The 24,398-nt window shown below is 41.6% G+C and overlaps 1 protein-coding gene across 2 annotated transcripts; it reads left to right on the top strand.

The window, feature by feature from the left end:
* The first annotated feature begins 82 nt into the window (after positions 1 to 82).
* Positions 83 to 24,299, top strand: top2b (DNA topoisomerase II beta). 2 transcript variants are annotated; one of them, XM_086281467.1, is made up of 36 exons: positions 83 to 614; positions 4,965 to 5,120; positions 5,842 to 5,932; positions 9,203 to 9,266; positions 9,686 to 9,831; positions 9,924 to 10,021; positions 11,881 to 12,093; positions 12,539 to 12,712; positions 12,803 to 12,904; positions 12,996 to 13,133; positions 13,240 to 13,378; positions 14,076 to 14,233; positions 14,380 to 14,505; positions 14,595 to 14,705; positions 14,904 to 15,009; positions 15,116 to 15,225; positions 15,331 to 15,423; positions 15,567 to 15,681; positions 15,864 to 15,985; positions 16,436 to 16,584; positions 16,720 to 16,951; positions 17,691 to 17,825; positions 17,923 to 18,123; positions 18,212 to 18,407; positions 18,497 to 18,588; positions 18,697 to 18,852; positions 18,960 to 19,043; positions 19,303 to 19,497; positions 19,681 to 19,807; positions 20,032 to 20,196; positions 20,730 to 20,949; positions 21,260 to 21,342; positions 21,970 to 22,062; positions 22,229 to 22,357; positions 22,434 to 22,519; positions 23,827 to 24,299. In XM_086281467.1, the coding sequence occupies exons 1-36, from the start codon at positions 573 to 575 to the stop codon at positions 23,983 to 23,985; spliced, it is 4,806 nt and encodes a 1,601-aa protein (XP_086137593.1). In that variant the 5' UTR covers positions 83 to 572; the 3' UTR covers positions 23,986 to 24,299. The 2 variants fall into 2 exon arrangements, with proteins under 2 accessions (XP_086137593.1, XP_086137592.1); XM_086281466.1 differs by having other exon boundaries at positions 22,226 to 22,357.
* The last annotated feature ends 99 nt before the right edge of the window (positions 24,300 to 24,398 follow it).

Raw genomic sequence — 24,398 nt, 5'->3', positions numbered from 1 at the left:
AGGAGGAAGGGTTACTATAAATGGACCTGTCCTATTGGTTGAAACGCCGGTGCGTTTGAAAAGCTTACACCTGATTGGTCGGCATATCTACGAGACGGTTCGGCGTATATCTTGCAGATGGCGGAGCCGGACAGCGGTAGCTGCGGTTAGCTAATACAGGCTTTATGTGTAAATGCAAAGTGTTTAACTAAATCAATTTTCAGAGCGTTTCAGATAAACTGCGCTTTTATTATGTTTCATTTTCACGTGAAATTGTAAACCTATTTAATGCGTGACTTTTGTACAGTATTTATTTGAAAGCCTGTAGCCGGTTAGCATCTTTGTTGGAAGTTTAGGCCTACTGTGCCAGCGCTTGTCGATTTTAACAATAGCTGCGATACGCAATAATCGTCTGCCTGTTTCGTTGCATTTTTAAGAGTTATCTTTTAAACGACCCAAAAAAGACATGGGATATAGACTGGTCTGGGTGTGTTTTAGCAAGTAAGACATTTTGTTATGTAGACGGACTTTGACTTGGACGGGAACTAAGACCTTTTGCGAGCTAGAAAAAAAAATAACAATCACAAAGGAAGATGTCCAACGGCGCTACAGGAAGCGGGGATCTGGCTTGGATGGTAAGTTTGTTTGGCACACGAGTAACGAACTTGGCTTAAAAAAATAATATATTTTTTTTAAGTAATAGCGCTATCGCAATACTTTACAATGTTGTTTCAACCCAAGGGCAGCGCGAACCTCGACTATTGCCTCTCGATGGCATTTAAATTTCATCGCCAGCCGGTGTATTTGTTCTGCTGGCTATTCATACAGTTGTTAAGGATGAGGCATCTACAGTCTGTTTTTAAATTCTAACTCGGGTACAAAGCAGTGAACTGGGTTGAGTCTTGTAGACGTGAAGGGCTGGGAGGTCAAACGCGACATTCATCCTTTTCTTTTTGTGCCCTGATGGTTCCTTGTTTATGTCTTCAAGCGAAAGTTGGAAGAAGCGTCTCATCGAGACTGGTTTACATGACTGTTTGTACCACTACATGTACGGCTAATACGTGATGAAAAATGCAGTAGGAGATGTATTGAAAATGATCACAAGTGCGAGCCAGCACAGCACTTCACACTACAGTTGTACGGTGATTCAGACCGCTCTCTGCCCTCCCTCAGTCTGACCTGTTCACACCGACCGTCTGGTGTGCAGCTACATTTAAACTTCTCTGCAGCATTAACATTGTTTTAATATCCGACTTTTGCTGTATGAGTACTACTGTAAGTAATACTGTAGTAACAGATTTGAACTAAAGTATTTAAAAATGCAGATGTTTACATGCGCTTCAAAAATCTTGTAACATAGCAGTTACCTGCTGTTGATACGAATAATTAGTTACTTCAAGCACTGCATTGACGAGGTGACTGTAATTAATGCTTTTCAAATCCAGGTCTGTGTGACACACTGTTTACATTCCGTACCATTAGACTTACTGTATGAGTATATTTTACTAATAGGCTGAACTTGAATCTTAGCATTTATGAAAGTGATCGGTGGTTATTATCTGTTGTTTAAGCCTGTGTAATTTATTAATTTGTTAAAACAAGGTGAATATTTTTTTCTGAGACCAACCCCCACCCCCTTGTTGTTGGGATTTCCTGCTTGTTAGTGTATGAGAATATATTTATTAGAATATCATCAATTAATATATATTAAAGCGTATATAATACTATGAGCATAGTTATATTTATCACTTCATGACCAAAACATATGATTATGAACTACAGACAGAAATTAAACTTTTGTCCTTTTGTTGTTTATTGTCATTAATTCACCACTACTATGAAAAAGTTGTAACAGACAACTTACAATTAAAACTTGGCTAATTGTTATTTTCATTTTATCTGTTACTAACAGTCTGTCACTAAAGCATCTGTTCTTAGTGTGCTTGCACCAACAAGGTGTTTAGCATCGAGATTTTAACAAAACATTTTGCATGTCTCGGTACATTGTGCAGGGTCAGCTTAAAAAGTTTAGCAAATTGGTGGAGAAAATAAAGGTTTCTGGAAGCCTCGTCAGAAATGCTCTCAGTGCAATGGTGGTTGTTAAGTAGAGGTTAAGATTATATCATATTATTTCAAGAAAATTAGAAATAATATTGCTGATGCTATGGAAAAATATACTGAAGTTGTTTTATTGATGTTTGGAGTTTGCAAAAAGAAACACAAGTGTGCGGCGATGAGCGAAATTATAGAGCACTAGAACTGATGAAGCATAATTCAAATATAAGCACACATTAGGTAGTTTGAGTATCGTTTTCCCCAGAAATGTTTAAGTGAGAGTACAAAATAACAATTTAACACTTTGGTTTAACAGTAACTGAAATAACTTCAGAAATCATCAGGAATCTGCATAAATCGTCACATAATAAAAAGCACTTTACACAACTTGCCTCATTCACAAGAGCACTAGTTCTACTATAATTACTTTCTATCTAACTTACATTCTCCCATGGATGCATCAGAGAGCAACTTGGGTTAGTAACTTGCCCAAGGATATTTGGCGTGCATACTGGAGCAGCCAGGAATCAAACCACCAACCTTTCAATAAGCAGATGACCTGCTCTGCTTCGTGAGCTACAGCCACCCTGAAGCTAATGTCAAGGTTGGAGCTTTTTAACCAGCAGCTTAAAGCTGCTTTTTCCACTATATAACTGCATCAGTAATTTCCATCCACTATTTACTTATCTTGTCATACGCAGTGCAACTAGCGATTACACACCAATACTAGGCAGAGTCATTTGTTTACATTGGAGTCACACATCACCAGCTGCTAATATCTCCTCTTTTATAGCCTGGTTGTAGTCAAAGATGTGTTTTTGGCTCCAGGGGTGGAACATGTCTGTTGGTTCCTCGATCACAGAGAATGATTTTCTTGCATATTTTGAAAAGTGTCATGCTTTGCTGGAGGCTGTTGAAGTCGCTCTCTTTTTACGTGCTGATGCTTTCGTTGTGCCTGCTTGTGCTGGTATTTACCTACGAAGAGCGTATTGATCCCAAAGAAGAGGTTTGTAATGTCCTTCAAGAACCCTGGAGAATTCCTGAGGAATGCTTCAAGAAATTAAAAGAAAACTTAAGAGACTTAAGGCTGTGTTGAAGGATAAAGGAGATCATGCCAAATATTTCTAACTTGTTAGAATAAAAAAAAAGTAGAATTGCCTGATTACGCTGTGCTATCCCATCTATGTTTCCAGATGTTTCAGTACTTTTGCTGCACCTATTTTCCATCTGCCTAGTAAAACATAAAGAGATGAAATGTGACTCAAGACGTTTCGACAGTAATGTATGTTCAGTAAAACTTAAAGCTGGTATTTTTCACAACTTTCAAACTAGGGCTGAACGATATATCGCATTTGCGATAATATCGCGACATGATCAAGTGCAATTTTCTAACCGCAAAGGCTGCGATTATACTGCGATTATATTATACAATTCATGGGCTGCATCCTCCTGAGGCCGCATTTGTAGACCGATTACGTCACAGCGACGCGCCGAAGGCTGTCCAAATTACTACCATATCCCAGAATTCATAGCGCGGCCCAGCCAAACTCCAGTTTCCAGCAATGGCGGCCGCTACTAAGTTTTAAAATTACTCATACTAATCTTTCTGGGTCACAAAATAAACTTTTAACATATTTTCAGGCGAGAAAGTAGCTGTGTAAACATCAAATATCTGCTCGGTTTATCAAGATATCCCATATTTGCAAAAGTGCTTCGACGTTTTCAGAGGCGTCTGCTACCCACCAGCTCGACAGCTAGCCGGGAGCTCGAGGGTTACTGATGCGGCCGAGAGCGGCACAACTCCCGGCACATCATTTTCAGATCACCGCGGAGTTTCGCTGCTCGGGTTAAACGTAATATATAAGTCACTTAGACAACCTAAAAATGTTATTGTTGGGCTTTTTTCAGTGTTTTGTTTGTTCGTGAGTAAATCGGTTTGGCTGAGATTAAAGTTATTAGATTAGATAAAATAAAACTTTATTAATCCCCCGGGTGGGTTCCTCCTTGGTTTTCACACAGCTGACTAAACGTCAAACAGAAAACTTATTAAACAGAAGTATGAGACAGTCGAGAATTTACACCAGTGTCTGGTTATATTTTAGATAGCAAGAAGCAGACGGCCGAGTTTATTAAACTCCACCGAGACAGCGGTGACGCTAATCAGAACTAGACCGTCCAATTTCACGCCTTTAAACTTTAAAGGCGTGTTTGTGTGTGTGTTTATACAATTGCTATTATGTTTGCACTTTATGTGTAATGTTACTGACTGCAGAGATCAGTAAGATGTGTGTATTTTTTATTTATTAGTTTTATTTATTTAATATTATTTTTTAATTGAATGACTGTCTAGTAGTTCACAGATGTCGAAAAACTGAGTGTGGTAAAGCCACTGATTTTGTTTATGTATATTTCTGCAATCTGCACATTGTACTGACTTTCATTTTAATGTTTACACCAGGGTTCCTTGTCAGCACTTTATGCTCAGATGTTTGTAAGCTAAAAATAAACTATTGTGTATGTTCAAATATACTGTTGTGATTGAAGAAGTTAAAAATGTCAGTCATCACCTCATGTCATCATAACAGAGGTCTGTCTTCCAGGAAAGAACAGTTTAAAATTAATGTAATATAGTATTGGCCATACTATATGATGTATTGCTTGTCTTTGTTTAATAATACAGAAGACAAAGACCTTAAAAAATAATCGCATATCGCATCGCAATCGCAATATTGGGGCAAAAAATCGCAATTAGATTATTTTCCATAATCGTTCAGCCCTAATTCAAACTAAAAATAAAACATGTCGTTTGGAATAAAGATGGTGGATTAGACCCCTGCCCTCCAGTAACAATGAAATTCAGTTCTGTGTATATCCTGTGTGTCTCATACAGCAATAAATGAACTCACAACCAAAACCATTCTGTCTAACAGGAGGCTGCGAACGGCAGAGGGGATGCTGGAAAAATGGAAGGGGCCAAGAAAGGATCCAAGTTATCTGTGGAGCGAGTGTACCAGAAGAAGACCCAGCTAGAGCACATCCTCCTCCGTCCAGACACGTACATTGGTTCTGTTGAGCCAATCACCCAGGTGGGTCCCAGGAGACTGCCTTCTGCTGGTGGCTACAGAAGTACTTGCAGTACAACTTCACTGGCATTTTACAAAGAGGGCTTCAAGCTTATTTTTGTGTCAGGAGTTTATAGAATAACGATCTTTATTTTAATTTTTTTCTGAAAATTATCTGCTAAAATGATTCTGTCTTCAGGTGAAAATCTGTTTGGCTAGAGTAGCACATTAATGGTTGCCTGTAAGTGTGTCGTAAGGATCTCTGCTCACAGTAAAAGTCCTTTGGTTTTGAACTGTCTCCCATCTTTGCTGTTGTGTGTAGTACAGAGCCCATTGTCCTTTGGCTGTGTCATTTAGGAAATGTGTGACAAATTATCTGTCTTTTGCAGATTATGTACCAAAATGTTTGCCCAGTTCAGAAGAGTTAATTGACAAGTTAACACAAGTCCCCTCTCAGGATCTTCCAAGACAGTCCTGGTGCCCAGTGAAATAATACATACAAACGTCTGTCCACCAGTATAGCTATAGTTTAAACCATTCACATTTTAATTAAAGGAATAATCAGTAACTGAATCTATAATTGAAAACCTGTTTTAATGGCCAAATTTAAATTCAGAATCCTATTCCTTCTGTTACTTCCTGAGACTGTTCTGATGAATATAACCTCAACATTCCTTAAACTTACTATTAGAATTTGATTATTGTCATTATTTTTAATGTGTTTTGTTTTTTGCAACTCTTCCAGCAAATGTGGGTTTTTGATGAAGAGATCGGGATGAACCAGAGAGAAATCACCTATGTTCCTGGACTGTACAAAATCTTTGATGAAATTCTTGGTGAGTGATTCCAAACTGTTCTCTAATAAGTGTGTGGAAAAATGTTTCTGCCCCTCGATTAAAGATTCAAATTGTTTAAGAAAACTTGTTAATGTGTGATTAGAAATTTGGATTATTTAGTTTAAAGATGTGTGTGCAGCTGGGCCGTCGTCATCTGGGCACATAGAAGATCTGTTGTTCAGTTTAAGAAAACATGAGTAAATCCCGAATATGTGTATGAAACATTTCAACATTTGTCTTTTACACACTATATGAGGCATTATCATTATAATGTTGGTATTATTCACTGAGTCAGGCTGTTGTTAGCACTGTTCTGTTAGCACCGTTAGCACTGGACTTGATGTGTACAGTATTTCTATGTGAGCCTATTTATGACCTATTCAAAGTCAAATGTGTTTGAGGTAGCACGCAGTCATAGCTGCGGCCTTAACTTTTTGATGATGATGTTTGCTAGTTCACCTTACATGCATTAATGTAATAACATGGTTAGCCTACTCAACGTAAATTACACACGAACAACATTAAGCTCCTCACGCAGAGAAGAACGGCTGCTGCTGCATCATCATCCTCATCATTTCTGCTACACTGGCAGGGCTAGGGGCCAGGACTCTCCTCTTTGGGTTTTTGGGGGATGTTGCTAACTCCGGGTCCAATAACAGGCACCACACCCGCAGTAGATGCGCTCGGTGTGAGGTCTCGCAGCAAGCTATCAAATACGGTGCATTTCCCGGCTTTTAAAAAAAGCGCTATGCGTCACCAGGTGTTTCATCAGATTCGAGGTGTTACTTCCTTTGACAGTATCACAGTATCAGCTTAAAGCACTTGTTGCTGCTGAGTTTGCATCTTTTGCTGTGAAGTACAGCCAGACTTTTGACCGCTTCGCCTTGGGCATTGTTAAGGTTCACATAATTGAGGAAGGAGAGTACAAACAACCAGGTCCAGAAGATCTTGGTCAAACAATTGATTTTAATGAAATTTTAGCGCTGCTCTAAAAGAACGTACGTACCTGGGCCCGCCTACTATCCTTGGAAAGGTAAAATGATTGGCTAGAATCCAAAGTGTGTGACATCTCAGGAAAAAAAAGCACCGAAATGTGCACTGCTTTTCGGTCTGGTTACTACCGTTTATGTCAGAACCGATATCACTACCCATCCGTATTCACAGGTCAACGGACAGTGATAAAGACTTAATAATAAAATGTGCGACAATCACATCAGTTCAGGGAGGGGATACATTTAGGCTCACAGACTATGTAGAACAGTGCAAAGGCTTCCAAAATTCCAAGATAACCACTCCAGGGGTGTGCTTACACAGCATGTTTTTCAGATTTTGTAAGGTCTGTAACTCTTGTATGAAATATTGTACTGCAAAAGAGATTAAACTGATTAAACTTGTGATATATCTCTTGAATTAAAAACTGCTAAATGAGAGAGGCTAAACCTGAACTCACCATACACCAAAGAAACAACTCGTGTGTTTCTTTGGTGTATTAAGAGTTTTTTCATGTGCTTTGTGCAGAGGTGTTTTTTTCTGTTCTCAAACTGATCTCCCTGTTGGAGCTCAGTCTGGGAGGAGTTATTTTTTCTCCTTATCTTTCCTCGTGTGGTGCATTTTTCCATTGTTATACCTCTCTGACCTGTCTTCCCCATGTGATGCTTTGTGTAATGTATGTATGGTCGGAGGGTAAGATGGCGCCGCCATTGCGTGCAATAGGTCGGCAGCCTTATGAAATTTCCCCTTGTGGGACTAATAAAGGTATATCAAATCAAATCAAATAATTTTCATAATGGAGGGTTTTGTTCATCCCAAACTGGGTGTGACAGTGGACAGAGGCTTCCACTACAAACAACTAAAAACAATGTGAAAATGTGCTCCACACAGAAACACTGTTCTGGGTTTGTAGTCTGTGCTGTGTCTAACTATACTGGATGTGAAAGCATCAGGTAGTTGGTGCTCTCCATTAAAAAATGTACAACATTGTCCAAGTGACATTTTTCTCTTCCTTTCAGCTCTATCTGAAATGTGTCTGCTAACCACAAACTTTGTGTCTGTGGTTAGCAGACAGTCTGAAGACTGTTACTGTAAGAGAGGGTGGTCTTAAAGATAAAGTGAAGATTAAACCATGCCCCTACGTAAGATAAATAATTATTGATGTGAACTGTGAGTCGGTGAGCACGGAGTCCAAGGAAATGACGGATGACGAACTGCAGATCTTGATTTCGCGGACGACATTGCGCTGCTCGGATCTACTCAACGCTTCATTCGCAATTTGACCGCCATACTGGAAAATGATCGGACTGCAGATCAGCGCTGCCAAAAACAAAGTCATGCAGTTCGGTTATGCCAGAGCGAATACTCCGGTACTTGTTGGCCACCGCCCGCTTGATGAAGTCGATCAGTTCATGTATCTGGGCAGTGTGATAACACCGGACGGTGGCTCGGACAAGGACATTGCCTGTCGGCTCGGAAAAGCAGCATCGGCCATGCGTAACTTGAATCCGGTTTGGAGATCGACCACCAACTCAATATCATCCAAAGTCTGTTTGTTCAATACGATAGTCGTAACAGTGGCTATCTATGCGAGTGAAACATGGAAGTCGACGGCAACAATCACCCGACAATAAATGTTTTCCAACAGCGCGGCCTTCGACGGATTCTCAAGATTTCATATCAAGATCGTGTTACCAACAAGGAGGTCCTTCAGTGCACTGCCTCACGACTGCTAGAGGACGTGGTATTGGAGCGATGATTTCGTTTCGCCGGTCACGTTCTTCGCCAACATCGGGAAAGACTACCAAAGATAGCCATGTCATGGAGACCCGCCCGGGGGTCACGGAGCCGTGGACGACTAAAACAGACGTGGGGGCGGCCATTCATCAAGGACCTGAAAGCGGTCGATCTTTCATGGGACGAGGCTGAAGATGTGGCTGCAAACCGAGCTCGTTGGCAATCCCTTGCTGCCCAATGCGCCATCCGGTGTGGGGGGAACTAAGTCAAAGTAAAGTGAACTGTGATTTATGCAAAACTGCTGTAGTGGACTCCCAGGAATAAATCTGTGGAAATTGATATTTATAATGCCTCTGTCAAAGGTTTTGACCATGTCCGATTACTAAAAATCATCCCAAAATAGGTTTTTGAGATAAATTCTGAACACAAGCGTAAATCTTGCCGAAATAAAGTAAACTACAGCTCATAAGCCGTGGTAATGGACGGCTGCTGGGATACTTTTGTTCTTTCAACTTTGTGTTTTGATGTTTTGCTTGTTGACAGTCAATGCAGCTGACAACAAACAAAGGGACAAGAACATGACTGCCATCAAGATCACCATTGACCCGTGAGTACATCATTTTATATTTACCTCATTACATTAAAAATAATGCAGCTGATCTTAGGAAGCATGTATTTTTCTTTGAGCCAGTTTAAACAAGCTGCCTCCTGTGTCCTCCTGAAATTTATATCTGAGGCAGAGGAACTGGTTATGGGTCACTTTGTCAAACTGGGGAAGCTGAAAATGTTTTTTTTTTTGTATAAAACACTCTGGAAAGGTTACATATAAGTGTGGAATAATACATTTCACTTATAAAAGATAAAAGGATTCACACTCCTTTAGTGTCAATGTTGAAACAATATTTTTGCAGCCATTACAAGAAAGAAATACCACAGGGTTATGACGTACAGTGAAAAGTGTAATACATTTCCCTGATGATGAGGTCAACATTTATCCTGTATTTAAACTTTTTATACTGGTTTTAGTGAATCCAACACCATTTCCATTTGGAACAATGGTAAAGGAATACCTGTGGTGGAGCATAAAGACGAGAAGATGTACGTCCCAGCTCTCATTTTTGGCCACCTGCTCACCTCCAGCAACTATGACGACGAGGAAAAGAAGGTCACAGGTGAATGCAGACAGTCTGACATCACTCAGTTGTTATTGTGAATGCAGAAAAGTTACTGAAAGCAGCGTTGCTGACTGTTTGATTGGTTTCAGGTGGAAGGAATGGCTATGGTGCTAAACTCTGCAATATCTTTAGCACCAAGTTCACAGTGGAAACAGCATGTAAAGAGTACAGACACAGTTTCAAACAGGTGAGATAACTACAAACTTGCTTACTGTTACTTCCTCACAGCAGTACTTTTCATGCTTTATTACTACACATATATATTACTAATGTATATCCGGTTTCTGGGGTTTCATAGTAACCCTGTTGCATGTTTCATTATATTATCATTTCTCATTCTTTTGGATGAGAAACTTCACAAGTTGGTTTTGCAGATTTCTGATTTATTTATTTTTTTAACACGTCAACTTTTCTGACGATCAAAAGAATTTGATAATTTAGCAACATATAGACTTTGACACCACATTTGTATCTGTTAGGAGGCTGAGAGGTAATATTGGCGGCCGTCAGTATTTTTCCATCAAAGCTGCAAGTGCTGAACACGGCCCCAATTTTATAAACCTGTATATTTCTGAAGGTACTATTCACAGTGGTTCAGAAGCACTGAGTCAGTTCTCTTTCCTGTTCACGTGCCAAAACTGGAACATAATTAACATATGCCAGGGGTGAAATATAAAAAGTTACATTCAAATAATTTAGAATTAGTACAAATAGTAATTGTTTTTATAGCCTTTTTATTAAGTGGTCCAATAATCAATTTTACGTAAGCTAGAGTATCATTATAGTAGTGTTTAAAATGAGGCTAGTGTATTTGCATTTGTGGAAATAAAATTGAGCTAAGATAGATTAGAAATACACTAAAGGTGTAAAGATAAAAGCACATAATGTTTACAAACATCAGAAGCAAAGGGACAAAGAACTGTGAGGTGTTTAAAACAAGGACGTTTATTTATCAAAAGCATTAATCAATCTGACATAACACTATTCACTATTTCACAATGAAAGTTCAACTTTAGTTCAACTTGTTCTTCATGTTTTTGGCCACCAGATGCCACCAAAGAGGGCCGTATTAAAAAGCTTTGAATAGTGAACCCCGTCTTTAACACAAGCTTCAGAAAGTTTCAGTTGGCCTCGTCACTGGAAACGATTGTATCTGCTGACTCCCAAGTCTTCCTGTAGCTCTCCACAGGTGCTCCTCAGCTCTTGGACAACGCTTCTGATAATTCTTTATATTCCTCTGTCTGAAACCTTGTGGGGAGCACCTGGCTGTGGACAGTTTATGGTGAAATGAGGATCTTTCCACTTCCAGATTATGGCCCCAACAGTGCTCCCTGGAACTTTCAGTAGCCATGAACAGGTTTTGCAACAATAAGGTTGTGAAGGTCTTAATTTTACCCATCATGAGATGTTTCTTGTGTTACATGTTGGCAATGAGACGTGTTTTTATTGGCCATCAGTTGGGACTGAACCAGCTGATAGTAATTTGCAGGACTGCTGTCTAATTAGTGACAGATTTCTGCTGGTGCCATGACTGTCCATGCCTTTTTACACCTCCCTTTCTTCATGTGTTCAACACCGTTTTCTGTGTTTCATTTCTCATTATTACATACAACTTAATTTAAGGACATCTGTGGTCACATGTGTGGATTGGATGGGTCGTTACAGACGTCTAGTGAGAATTTTCATTTCAGTAGCACTAATATATATATATATATATATATATATATATATTTGCCGCAAGGTCACAGTCACAGTCTTCCTTGTTTATAGACTAATATCTGAAAATCTTGCCCACTGAAATCAGAGCTGTTTTCATATGATCATCATATGAAGTGATTCGGGTGAGAGGTGAAACATCTTTACAAACATAAAGAAGTCCACTTGTCTGGGTTTTACAAGCACAGTTATTAAGACACCAAATGTTTTCACATTAAGATTTTCAGGTTCACTCAATACAGCAAAGGGGGTCCAAGTTTAAGACTCCTGCACATGACCATGTCTAAATACCAGGTATGTGTATGTTATCATTTGCTTCATCCTCCTCAGACGTGGCAGAACAACATGACCAAAACCTCCGAGCCCAAGATTAAGTTTTTTGATGGAGATGACTTCACCTCTGTGACATTCCAGCCGGACCTGTCCAAGTTTAAGATGGAGAAACTGGACAAAGATATCGTAGCACTTCTTACCCGCAGAGCATATGATGTAGCTGGCTCCTGCAGGGGAGTTAAAGTGTCTCTGAACGGCAAAAAATTACCTGTAAGTCTCATTCTATGTCTTCCCTTATCGTGCCACACTAGCTAACCATAAAGTAGTCATTTGTTGTGTTCGTGTGTAAAGATTTGTCACTGTATATGTTTGCATAAATATAGCAAAAACTGTACCATTGAGTGTAAACATCAATGCTGAGCACTGAAGGTGAAATTAGTATGTGTTTTGAGTTAACGGGATGATAATGGGTGTGAATGTTTAATTTTAAAGAACATGGATGTATCAGACTCTGATCTTCACATCACGCCAGTTTGGATTGTTTAAATGAGAAGTGTAATTTTTGGAGTATAAGGACTTTATAGCCTCCTCAGTACGTGGTTCTTGTGTCGTGGCTACTTCTACCAAAGTTTGCTTGAAGCAAAATAAAGAGAACTTAATTGCCATGTTGAATATCACATTATATGTTCAATAACCCTTCTCTCTTTCACTGAAGGTTAACGGGTTCCGCAGCTATGTGGACCTGTATGTGAAGGACAAACTAGATGAGACAGGCGTGGCCCTGAAGGTGGTGCATGAAACGGTGAACGATCGCTGGGAGGTTTGCCTCACCATGAGCGAGAAAGGATTCCAACAAATCAGCTTTGTTAACAGCATTGCCACCACAAAGGTATCTGCATATGAGTAGTAAGCTGCAGAAGTGTAAATGGCTGTCAGAAGTAAAGAAAGTTCTTTTAACGCTGAGACATGTACGTTTTAGGGTGGCAGGCACATTGACTATGTGGTGGACCAGATTGTAGCCAAACTTATTGAGGTGGTGAAAAAGAAGAACAAGGCAGGAGTGTCAGTTAAACCCTTCCAGGTGACGTCACTGGGGTTCTTATTTATACATTGGTTTCAATTCACAGCTTCATGCTGAAAAACATTTAATCTTTCTGTCATTTGTACTTCAGGTGAAAAACCACATCTGGGTGTTTGTGAACGCACTGATTGAGAATCCATCGTTTGACTCCCAGACAAAGGAGAACATGACACTCCAGACCAAGAGCTTTGGGTCCAAGTGCCTTCTGTCAGACAAGTTTATCAGGGCTGTAAGGACATTTCTCACTTCTTTTCAAGCCGTCACCATTGTTTGTACTTAATCTTTTCTCATGTAAAGTAGCTGGACTTCAAAGAAAAAACGTTTGTCACCTACAGGCAACCAACTGTGGGATTGTGGAGAGTATACTCAACTGGGTAAAGTTCAAAGCTCAGACACAGCTGAATAAAAAGTGTTCATCTGTGAAGCACAGCAAGATCAAAGGCATCCCGAAGCTAGATGATGCCAATGATGCCGGTATGTAACTAGTTTCATTCTTTATTCAAGTCTAAAATGAGGAATGTCCACAAGCAACTACCTCTTAATGAAATCTTACAGAAGAGAGTTGCATGGTGCACTGTTGGGTCTGATTGGGTCATAGCGATGTCATTTTCACAGTTTTCCTGAGACTCTACACTATGCAGTAAACCTGCTAAAAATATGCACTTCAGGTGGACTACAAGCAGAGAGAAAAACAATAATGCATGAAAATATATTTTAAAAATATTAGTCTATTATTAGACGAATTCTCAGTTAAAAAGAATTTGCCATGTCCGACTGTGCGGCGTGGAGGTTCATCGCTTGTGGCTCTGCTGATGTGTTATTCAGACCCAGTTTGCGTTCACGCAGTAACAACTAAATTTAAAAAAACAAATTGAATTGAAAACCATGTGATGGTAGCTGTGGAAAGGTGCCAAGTCCTGGAAAAAGAAATCAACACCTGTTTACAGCATCATAATCATCAAAATGAAAAGTGTGTCAGATGTGGAGTAAATATAAAATGTTAGCCTTCTGAATTACGTTTGTGTTTTTCTGAGTTTCCTCTTAGTCTGGGACCGGGTGCTTTTGCACATTATGCTGTGGAGCCACTCATTTGTTATAGCTGCAGGAAAAACTCAACACGAAGCTGCTCACTGCAGCTAACTTAGTAATCCTCTTCATATCTCCATCTTAGGTGGCAAACACTCCTCTGAATGCACACTTATCCTCACTGAGGGGGACTCGGCAAAGTCTCTGGCCGTCTCTGGACTGGGAGTCATTGGTCGGGATCGTTATGGAGTATTCCCGCTGAGAGGCAAGATCCTGAATGTGCGAGAGGCAACACACAAGCAGGTACGAGCCTGAGCAATAATGACATTTCACATGTAGGAAACAAAAGCAGGTGAAACAGACAAATGCCAGTTCACGTGATAACAGGACATTGACTCTGTTCTGTGTTTTCGTCCATTTGCTCATCGTTTCATCCATGTTGTCAACAGATCATGGAAAACGCCGAGATTAACAACATCATTAAGATCGTCGGGCTCCAATACAAGAAGAGTTACGACGACCCAGAGTCGCTGAGGTCCCTGCGCTACGGCAAGATCATGATCATGACAGATCAGGTGAGCGGCCTCACGGACACTCGCTCACAGTTCTGGTAGGACTCACAGCTGCTCAGAAAATAGCAGTAACTCTTCTCCTTGTGCACCAGGATCAAGACGGCTCCCATATCAAAGGTCTGCTCATCAACTTCTTCCATCACAACTGGCCTTCCCTGCTGAAACACACCTTCTTGGAGGAGTTCATCACACCCATTGTCAAAGTAAGGGAGGCACACCATTACCATTTTATTAAACCGATCAAGCAGCCTGAAACTTGAAAAATATGCAGGGTGATATTTGTGTGTTGGACTCAGATCATTCAGTCAATCACGTGTCTTGTTTTGCGTGTCGTGACAGCGGCGAATAGAGCGACTTGCAACACATTGTGATAAAGATTCCTCCTCATCATTTATTTCCAGGCTACTAAGAACAAACAAGAGCTGGCCTTCTACAGCATTCCAGAGTTTGACGAGTGGAAGAAACACACGGAAAATTATAAAACCTGGCATATAAAGTACTACAAAGGTTTGGCGTTTGAATCATTTCAGAAACGATTTTAGAGCGACTTTTGAAATCACACGTTTTTGTCTGAAAAATTGTTCATTATAAAAAGATCAATTTTTTGTTGCAGGTTTGGGAACAAGTACAAGCAAAGAAGCAAAGGAATACTTTGCTGACATGGAGAAACACCGGATCACATTCAGATACACTGGTGCTGAGGACGACGCTGCCATCACTCTGGTGAGCACGCCGTACTGCTGCTAGGACAAACAGACTATGAAAGCAGCCAGTAATTATAGCATACATTTGTGCTCAGGGTCTGTTCAATGTGCTACTTTGATTCAGGCCTTCAGTAAGAAGAAGACGGACGACAGGAAGGAGTGGCTCACTAACTTCATGGAGGACAGACGTCAGAGAAGGATGCACGGCCTGCCAGAGGTTTGTATGGAAGAAGCTTTCATTTGCGTGCTCCTCTCACAGAATCCTGCTAACTCAGCAATATTTGATTTGGGTGAAATGGAGAAAACATAGATGAGTTATTGCTCTTTTCTCCCCCTCCCCTCATCTTCCCCACCACCCAGCAATACCTGTATGGAACTCATGCCCGACACCTCTCCTACAATGACTTCATCAACAAAGAGCTGATTTTGTTCTCCAATTCTGACAATGAGAGATCGATCCCGTCTTTGGTTGATGGTTTGTACACTTCCTCCATCTTTTAACTGTTTGGGTTTTTTAGCCGAGTTTTCTTTTTCACAGTGAAAGCATCCCTAACATACCAACAAACACATAACGTCAGTATTTTATAAATGTATGCGAGGTATAATCAGCCCTGGATATTTCAGCTTTGTAAATGTTGGTGTTTGTGTTGCTTTTAGGTTTGAAGCCGGGTCAGAGAAAAGTGTTGTTTACCTGCTTGAAGAGGAATGACAAGAGGGAAGTGAAGGTCGCTCAGCTGGCTGGTTCAGTAGCAGAGATGTCTGCCTACCATCATGGAGAGGTGCAGTCAAATCATTAAGAACGTTATGAACCATCGTACGCAGCACAGCGTGACATTTCTGTCCACGCATCTCTGAGTTTCTAACTATAAACTGATACCCGGGAAAATACTCGCTGCTCCTTTTCAACACCACAGAGAGGATATTGACCCCATCCTAAAAAATGGCTGAGAAGAAAACGTGTTCATTTTCAACAAACTTCTCATTCTTAATAGAATTTTAATGGAAGATGGGTTTTTTTTTTAGTCTTGATGTTTTATTTATTGTACAGATTACACAGATACAATATAGTAAAATATATTTTCAAACCTACAAACAAACAAAGGATACACGGGAATATCTGAAAGCATATTAATAACAACTGAAACTTTTTAACCTTTAGATATTTACCCTGAGACTTTAACACTGCGACTACCCAAATTCATGTCTTTTTCTTTCGTTCGTGCTTCTAGCAAGCTCTCATGATGACCATAGTGAACCTGGCACAGAACTTTGTGGGCAGCAACAACGTGAACATCCTGCAGCCGCTGGGTCAGTTTGGTACTCGCATCAATGGAGGAAAAGATGCAGCCAGTCCTCGTTACATCTTCACCATGCTCAGGTACAAATGAGTCCTGCATGTCTTTTAATTCAAATGTATTTTTCTAAAAGGTTTCTCATCTGACACCTTTAGACAGAGTAAACATTTTTGGCTTCCACTGCATAATTTTCATAAATGTTGTCCAATTTCCCACAGTCCTCTTGCCAAGCTGTTGTTTCCAGCAGTGGATTCCAACCTACTAAAGTTTCTGTATGATGATAACCAGAAGGTGGAGCCAGAATGGTACATTCCCATCATTCCAATGGTGCTAGTGAATGGTGCCGAGGGCATCGGGACAGGCTGGGCCTGCAAGATTCCCAACTATGACCCCCGAGAGATTGTCAACAATATAAACAGAATGCTCAAGCATCAGGACCCACTGCCAATGGTAAACATTGTGAACAAATAAAAGCACGCCAAGTACGGAGACAGATGAAAGTATATTTTAAAGATGAAACTGCTGGTTCAGATTAGCACATCAGCTATATATCAAGCATATTTCCATATGTGCAGAGTTTAAAATGTCTTGTGGAATCTGGAGATGGCTGGAGCTGATTTGTACCACACACTTACTTTATATCACAAATCTTAGTAAAAGAAATTGACAAGTAGATAAGTCATAGTGTAAACTGCTTGTTCGCTCTACCTCTTAGCTGTTTACCTATACAGTGAAACTTGCCATATCTTAACTGATTGTAGTGGTTGAAGGTAGGTCGAAAGCAGCTTGATGTTTCTATGGTTCTGTCAGCCTCCCAAACAGGATCACAGGAGTGTCCACAGGGCACGTGCAGGAAGTGCCACAGAGTCCACCCCCCAGCTTGTTCACGGTTGTCAGCGGGGCACACGCACATGCTCATTCTGTGTCTAGAGGGCGACCGTGGTTCAGGGGGTTGGGAAGCTCATCTGTAACAGGGAGGTTGCTGGTTCGTTCCCCCAGCTCTCTGTCCTGGTCGTTGTGGGCCATGAGAGGGCATCAAATTATAGGATGGGTGCAGAGAGTCAGAGATGTGAACAAACAGTCCTCATCAGCGCGCTGTGCTTCTGATTTCCACAAACTGCTGTGGTTTGTTGCTTGAAGTGTAGATAAAGGCTTTAACCTCCCTGTCCTGATTTCCTTCTACCCACAGCTTCCTAGCTACAAAAACTTCAAAGGGATAATCCATGAACTGGGTCAGAACCAGTATCTGGTCAGTGGAGAGGTGTCAGTCATAGACAAGAACACCATTGAGATCACAGAGCTTCCTGTTCGGACTTGGACACAGGTACAGTCCAGGTTGTTTTCTCGAGAGTGTAAAGAGTCACAAATGATCTGGAATATATTTTTATGTCTGTCTGTATGTTTAACCGTTTTGTATGCAGGCGTACAAGGAGTCTGTGCTGGAGCCCATGTTGCAGGGCACTGACAAGACGCCAGCTCTCATCAACGATTACAAGGAATACCATACAGATGCTACAGTGAAGTTTGTGGTTCGCATGTCTGAGGAGAAGCTGGCCCAAGCAGAGGCAGCTGGCCTTCACAAAGTCTTTAAACTGCAGTCTAGTCTCACCTGTAACTCGATGGTAGATATTCCCCTGGTTTATCTTGCTCTGCTTTAACCACAGCTGTTGTCTTAGAACTGTTTCATTTTTTTAACTACACCATTCTCAGGTGTTGTTTGACCACATGGGCTGTCTGAAGAGGTACGATTCAGTCCAGGACATCCTGAAGGAGTTCTTTGAGCTCCGCCTGCACTATTACAAACTGAGGAAGGACTGGTTACTGGGCAACCTGGGCGCTGAAGCCGCCAAACTATCCAATCAAGCTCGCTTTGTACTCGAGAAAATCGAAGGGAAAATTGTAATCGGTAGGAACGCAGAAAATCCTCCAACACCCACGTGGCACACAGTACGGATTCCTTTTTTCTATCTCACCGTTTGTTTTTAACCCAACCAGAAAACAAGTCCAAGCGTGAACTCATCCGCATGCTGGTGCAGAAAGGCTTTGAATCTGATCCAGTTGCTGCCTGGACCAAGGCTCAGGAAAAGGTATCGCAGAGCTTCTAGAAATATTCACACATGATTGGTACTGAACACAAACACTGCAGGGAGAATCTCTTCAACACACTATTTATTTTTCATGCTTTTATCCGCCAGTCTCAAGAAGAGGATTACAAGGACGGGAACGAGAGTGACGGTTCAGTGGACTCAGGGTCCACATCAGGCCCAAACTTCAACTATATCCTCAACATGCCTCTGTGGTGCCTGACCAAAGAGAAGGTGGACGAACTGCTTAAGCAGAGGGACCAAAAGGTATTCTATAGATCTCTTCACAGACTGACATCTGTCATCCTCACATGTAAGAATATGTAGACTATAACGTGTTGATTAACAGAGTGAATGTGCGTGTTTGTGTGCAGAGAGGAGAGCTGAATGACCTGCAGAAAAAGTCTCCAGAGGATCTGTGGAAGGAGGACTTGACGGTGTTCATCGAGGAGCTGGATGTAAGTTTGTTGTTGCCATTTATTGTTTTCTAAAGACGTACATCGTACGGGCAGGTGCAGAGCCGAACAATACAGAGGAGAAAGCATTCACCTGAAATGTGTTTGTCTTGTGTTGTTTAGGTCAGTAGATCCATAGAGTTTGAACTCTTGCAGCAACTGTCCTTTGTTTTTTTTGTGCAGGCTACTTTTGTCCAGAGTTATTTTATCTGGTAATCTGCTACATTTAAACCATGACTCATCTTTTTGTTCTGCCTCTCAGAATGTGGAAGCCCAGGAACGAGAGGAGCAGAGCATAGGCAAGGCCATCAAACTGGTGAAGGGTAAAGTGGGCAAGCCCAAAGTGAAGAAGATGAACCTGGAGGAAACTATGCCTTCACCGTTTGGCCGAAGGGTGGAGCCTCCAACGCAAGCAATTAAATCTGACGCAGCCAAAAAACTGATCAAAAAGAAGAAGGTAACCTTTGTGTTTTGGCTTCAAAGTTGACGTAGATTTCATGACAGCATTACTAGAACACAGTTACACAGGTGTCGTTCTCTTATAAAAACCTAAAATACTTCCTGAGAAAAACAAATATGAGACTAAAACACTTTCATGTCCAAGTAAAGGGAATAAAGGTTTGTTGCATTCTCCTCTCAGGGTGACTCAGACCCAGCACTGAAACTGGAGTTTGATGAGGATGGTTTGGGTGGTGAAGGCGGAGGTGGAGAAAACATGGCAGCCAAACCGAAAGCGCCACGAGTGAAGAAGGAGAAGAAGGAGCCCGGTCAGTGCAGAAATCATTCAGTTACACAGCGGTTAAGTCAGTGTGCTGCAGTGAAAATGACAAATCATGCTGTGTGATCTGGCCATGCATGGATGCTGTTTAACACTACAGGTTTCATCCCTGGTTGATGATTTACTGCAGTTTAAAAAGCACATCGAGGAGCTTCACTGTATTATGTGAACACTCCAACAGACAGGCTGGTAATCTTGTTCACTCTTATACAGGAGCTCCTAAAGTGAGAAAACCTCCTGCACCTAAAGGTACAGGTGCTCCTGCTAAAAAGGTAAAGAAGAGGAACCCATGGTCTGACGACGAGTCCAAGTCAGAGAGCGACCTAGAGGACAGCGAGCCCATCATTCCCAGAGAGACCAAGTCCCAGAGAGCATCGGGTACGGTTACAGTCACTGTGAACATTCACTGTCATCCCTCTGATCATCGTGTTCAGTGCAGAGCATAAATGCATTGTTAATGATGTCATTTATTTGTCTTTCTGTCATTAGCGAAGGAAACGGTTTAGACACCAAGAAAGTCTAAAGCAGCCTCTGGGTGGTTGATGGGATTTGTTTGAGTCAGACACAGAAAGAAAGTATTTATTAAATGTGCATTTCACTGCACCAAATGTGCAAAATGAAAATTCTCACACTGTGCATCATGCATTTATTTCCTTTTGTTTCTCTTTTAAATCCACACAGTCTTTGCTTTATTCCCCCGTCTGCATCAGGTGGTTGCTTAGTGTGACTGGTTAGCGTTTCATTTCAATCCGAAGCCAGCTCCTTGATTTCAAACCACCCGGGGCTAAAAATATCACTCAGCTTCTGACAGGAGTCTGATGTAACTCAGCTAATTATTGTACATCAGAGTGGCATCAGAATCCCCGGCAGTTAGAATGTGGTTTCACACAGACCCTGCTCTCATCTTTCAGCTTCCAAACCAAAATACACATTTGATTTCTCGGAGGAGGAGGATGAGGAAGAGGCAGATGAAGAGGAGAACGCAGACGACGAGCCTCCTTCTTCTCCAGCGAGGTCGTTCAAAGACGACTTTGCTTTCCCTGGCGCTAAGGACCGCTATAATGACCATAATGATGACAATGAAGACGATGACAACGATGAAGCATACACGTCACCCAAACAAAAAGCCGTGTAAGGTTTAGGAATAGTTCACTACGTTCAATGCTACTTTCAGCACCTGGATTTCCACCATTCGTGTTCTTGCACCCACCACACACACACGTCTGTGATTCATATCTTGTGGGGAGATTTAATTGACGTGATGCTTTCCCTAGCCCCCTACCCTAAAGCTAACCCTGTCACTAAAACCACATTTTGAGTCTCAAAAATGCCTTCAAAGGGTTGTTGGTCCCCACGAAGATATGAACACACACACACAATCTCTCCCTTCTGACTTGGGCAGTATTTTACTGTTGAATATGTTTCTCCTCCCTCTCTGCAGTTCAGCGACTGCAGCTAAAAAGAAAGACGCAGCCAGCATCTTCTCATCCAAGGTAGCTGCGTCTGAAAAGAGCAATGAAAGCGGTGAGTATCACTTGGGAGTCTGTGTCTTTGAGAACACTCCAGACTGAAACAGATGGGGGGCTACAGCTTCAGATGATCACGCCTGTGCTATTGTTGTCAGTGAAGAACAGGAAACAGGCTTCAGTTAACACAAGCTCACCATAATTGGACAATAGAAGCTTGTAGGGGGGAACGAAACACTGCCAGGTCTGATGAGCCTCGATTTCTTCGACACAATTTGAACTGCAGGGTCAGAATTTGATGTAAACAACTCAAAACATCCTGCTAGCATCAGTGGTTCAGGGTGTTGGTGTTACGGTGTCACAATATGTTTTCTTTGGGTCTCTTACTATGATTTGAGGATCAACACAGACCAACTGAGCATGTTTCTGACCAGTTTATCCCATTATCTTCTGGTGGATGCTTTCAGCAGGATAGCATGCTGTTACAAAGCTGCAGTCATTTCAGGACGACGAGTTCACTGTACTCAAATGTCCTCTGTAGTCCCCCGATCTCTGTCTAGTAGAGCTCCTGTTGGGAGGTTTGACTAAAAGAAGTCTGGAGCAGATTTGGATGATATACAAACGGCCTGATCTCTCAGTGACCTGCAGACACAACAGCAGCTGAATGCTCATGTTTTTGTTGTAGACGAAGCAAAGTCTGACAGCGACAATGACAACAGCCCAGTGTTCACTTACTCCAGCAGCTCTGCATTTGACAAAGCATCTCCAGCAAAGAAAGGTCAGTATGTCCAGGAGAGAGCAGTGCACTCCTTACCACACAGTGACAGTCTGTTATGTTGTGTCAAGATGCTGCTGATGCGTCAAAGCAAAGGCTCAAATGTGCCACAGTTACTCACTCATGCACGTGCAGCATTTGAAAACCAGGTGTTTGTTTTCTGTAGCAGCTAAGAAGCCATCTGATGCAGCTCCTAAACCTAAGAAACCACCAGCACCAAAAGCAAAAAAACCCGATAAATCCATTTGGGACTCTGACTCTGATACTGGCTCTAAGAAACCAGCACCAGCTCTTAAAGGTAAGGCACAAAAAGAAGAAGAAGAAATGTAAAAAAGTCACAGTGCAGGTTGTGAGCTTTTGTTACCTTGTTGCAGGTAAAGGCCGGGGGAGGAAGAGGAAGGGCTCTGGCTCTGAGGACGAGTACAGCCCCATGAAGAAAATGTCAAAGCCTCCGGGGAGAGTAAGTGCATAGAGACGACATTTTACTGTGTGATTCTGGCAGGCGGGGCCAGGCTGAACTGGTGACCTGTCCAGGTCATGGTTGACTTTGACCTGGACAGGTCACCCCACTTTTGTTTTTTACACCATCAGCCAAAATGGACTACCAAGTTTGTGACTGTAGCAGTTCAAATTCATTACGTAAAATATCAGGCGAGTGTGAATCTGGGTGATCTCAACCTCAAGGTCAGAGATCATGTTTGCTGATAACTTGAAGAAAAGGTAGCATCGGAATTTCAGGCTCCGTCCACACGTACACGGGTATTTTTGAAAACAGATTTTCCGTTTTCGTTTTAAAAAATAATCCCGTCCACACATAAAGGCAGAAATGAAGGAAAACGCTGCTATGAACATGCCAAAGCAGCAGGTGGCGCTAGAGTCCTAACCGTGCAGAAATGTTGGCCAATCAGAAGTCTAGAAGCAGAACCGAGTCGTATGTGTGGAGGGACAGTAACTGTGTGTATATGTAAGCATGTAAACACTGCAGAGAGTAGAATTAACAGTATTGTAGAAATTCATTTCACCGAAACAATAACGTGGCGCACAGTGTGACGTCAAAAAAGGCGCACAGCTTTGACGCTGCGTTTTCTGCATTTTTTTCCGTTTTTCTCGTCCACACTTAAACGCAAAAACGGAGTTTTAGAAAATCTCCACCCTGCCCGGAGTTTTTAAAAATCTCCGTTTTCAGTGACCGAAAACGCCGTTTACGTGTGGACGAAAGGTGCAAACGCATAGAAAAATCTGCGTTTTCAAAAATACCCGGGTACGTGTGGACGTAGCCTCAAACTGACACCACACGTGTTTCTACCAAAGAAATCAGACAAGTGATGTCAAGGTCAGAGGTCGTGGTTTCTCAGTCTCGTGAATTTGATTACTTGAGAAGAAGGTGATGTAAGATGTTGATACCACAGGTGCATGAGAGGGACTGCTGGCCACCGCCAGTATTTATATAGAGAAAAACCCTAGAAGGGATTTTAGTATCCTCAGTGCTAAAGTCATCCAAGCACAGAGGCCTGAAGTGCTTCGCTGATATACTGTGGGAGGCTGTTTTATGTGCGTCCACCTTTGGACACATCTGTCTGAAGTTAACACACATAATGCAGCCAGGGTGGAATAAATGAGAACTGTCATTTGAGTGAATTTTATTATGTTTCCTCTCTTCATTCATAACAAGTATCATGTAGTCGTGTTACGGTTTTGCTTCTTTAATAAAGCGTCCGAGTCTCGTGGTGACGTGAACGATTAACACGAGGGTTTGATTCTGTGCAGAAGCCTCAGAAACCTCCGTCAGACGACGAGGACGACAGCAACAGCATGAGCGGCCTGAGCGCTCTGACCCGCGACCGGCCAGGCCGCGCCAAAAAGGAGGTGAAGTACTTCAACGAGTCGGAGAACGAGGAAGAAGACGACGACGACATGTTTGATTAAAGTAGCCCGCCGTCACACAAACGCCACCTGTATAGAAATCTGCCCTTCCTCCTCCTCTTCCAAACAGACTTTTGTACATTTCCTGTTACATTTTCTTTTCATTAATGGTGATGTTCAATGATTTTTAACGTGTAGATGTTTTACACTTGTTATTATTATACATATACAGGTTTCTTTTTTATGCTCATTGAAACGTTCTGTATTTGTCTGAAGCAGCTTTTAGAAGTTTAGAATGCAGTGCTTTAGCACATTTTAATTGTTAAAATAATATGTACCTTTTGGAACATGAAGTTGAAAGTAAATGCTGAAATGTCCCCGAGTCTGCTGGTTTCATTCTTTTATTACTGAGCCGCTGCGTAAGAAGACAAACTGCTGATGTCAGTTTACACTGACGCTAACACATCTCAGTGCCT

Source organism: Aulonocara sp. 'chitande type north' Nkhata Bay, linkage group LG22 (genome assembly GCF_057382095.1).
Source record: "Aulonocara sp. 'chitande type north' Nkhata Bay isolate Kocher_YH1m ecotype deep benthic linkage group LG22, A_spYH_male_GT1.1, whole genome shotgun sequence".
NCBI classification, from domain to species: Eukaryota; Metazoa; Chordata; class Actinopteri; order Cichliformes; family Cichlidae; genus Aulonocara; species Aulonocara sp. 'chitande type north' Nkhata Bay.
The sequence above is the reverse complement of the archived record's forward strand: the minus strand, read 5'-3'. Positions and strand labels throughout refer to the sequence as shown.

Excerpts from the sequence above, each read along its gene's own strand:
- top2b (XM_086281466.1), top strand. The coding sequence starts at position 573 with ATGTCCAACGGCGCTACAGGAAGCGGGGATCTGGCTTGGATG. Across the intron at positions 9,832-9,923 it reads CGAGGAAAAGAAGGTCACAG|GTGGAAGGAATGGCTATGGT; the intron begins GTGAATGCAGAC and ends GATTGGTTTCAG. Across the intron at positions 14,234-14,379 it reads GAGAGGCAACACACAAGCAG|ATCATGGAAAACGCCGAGAT; the intron begins GTACGAGCCTGA and ends TGTTGTCAACAG.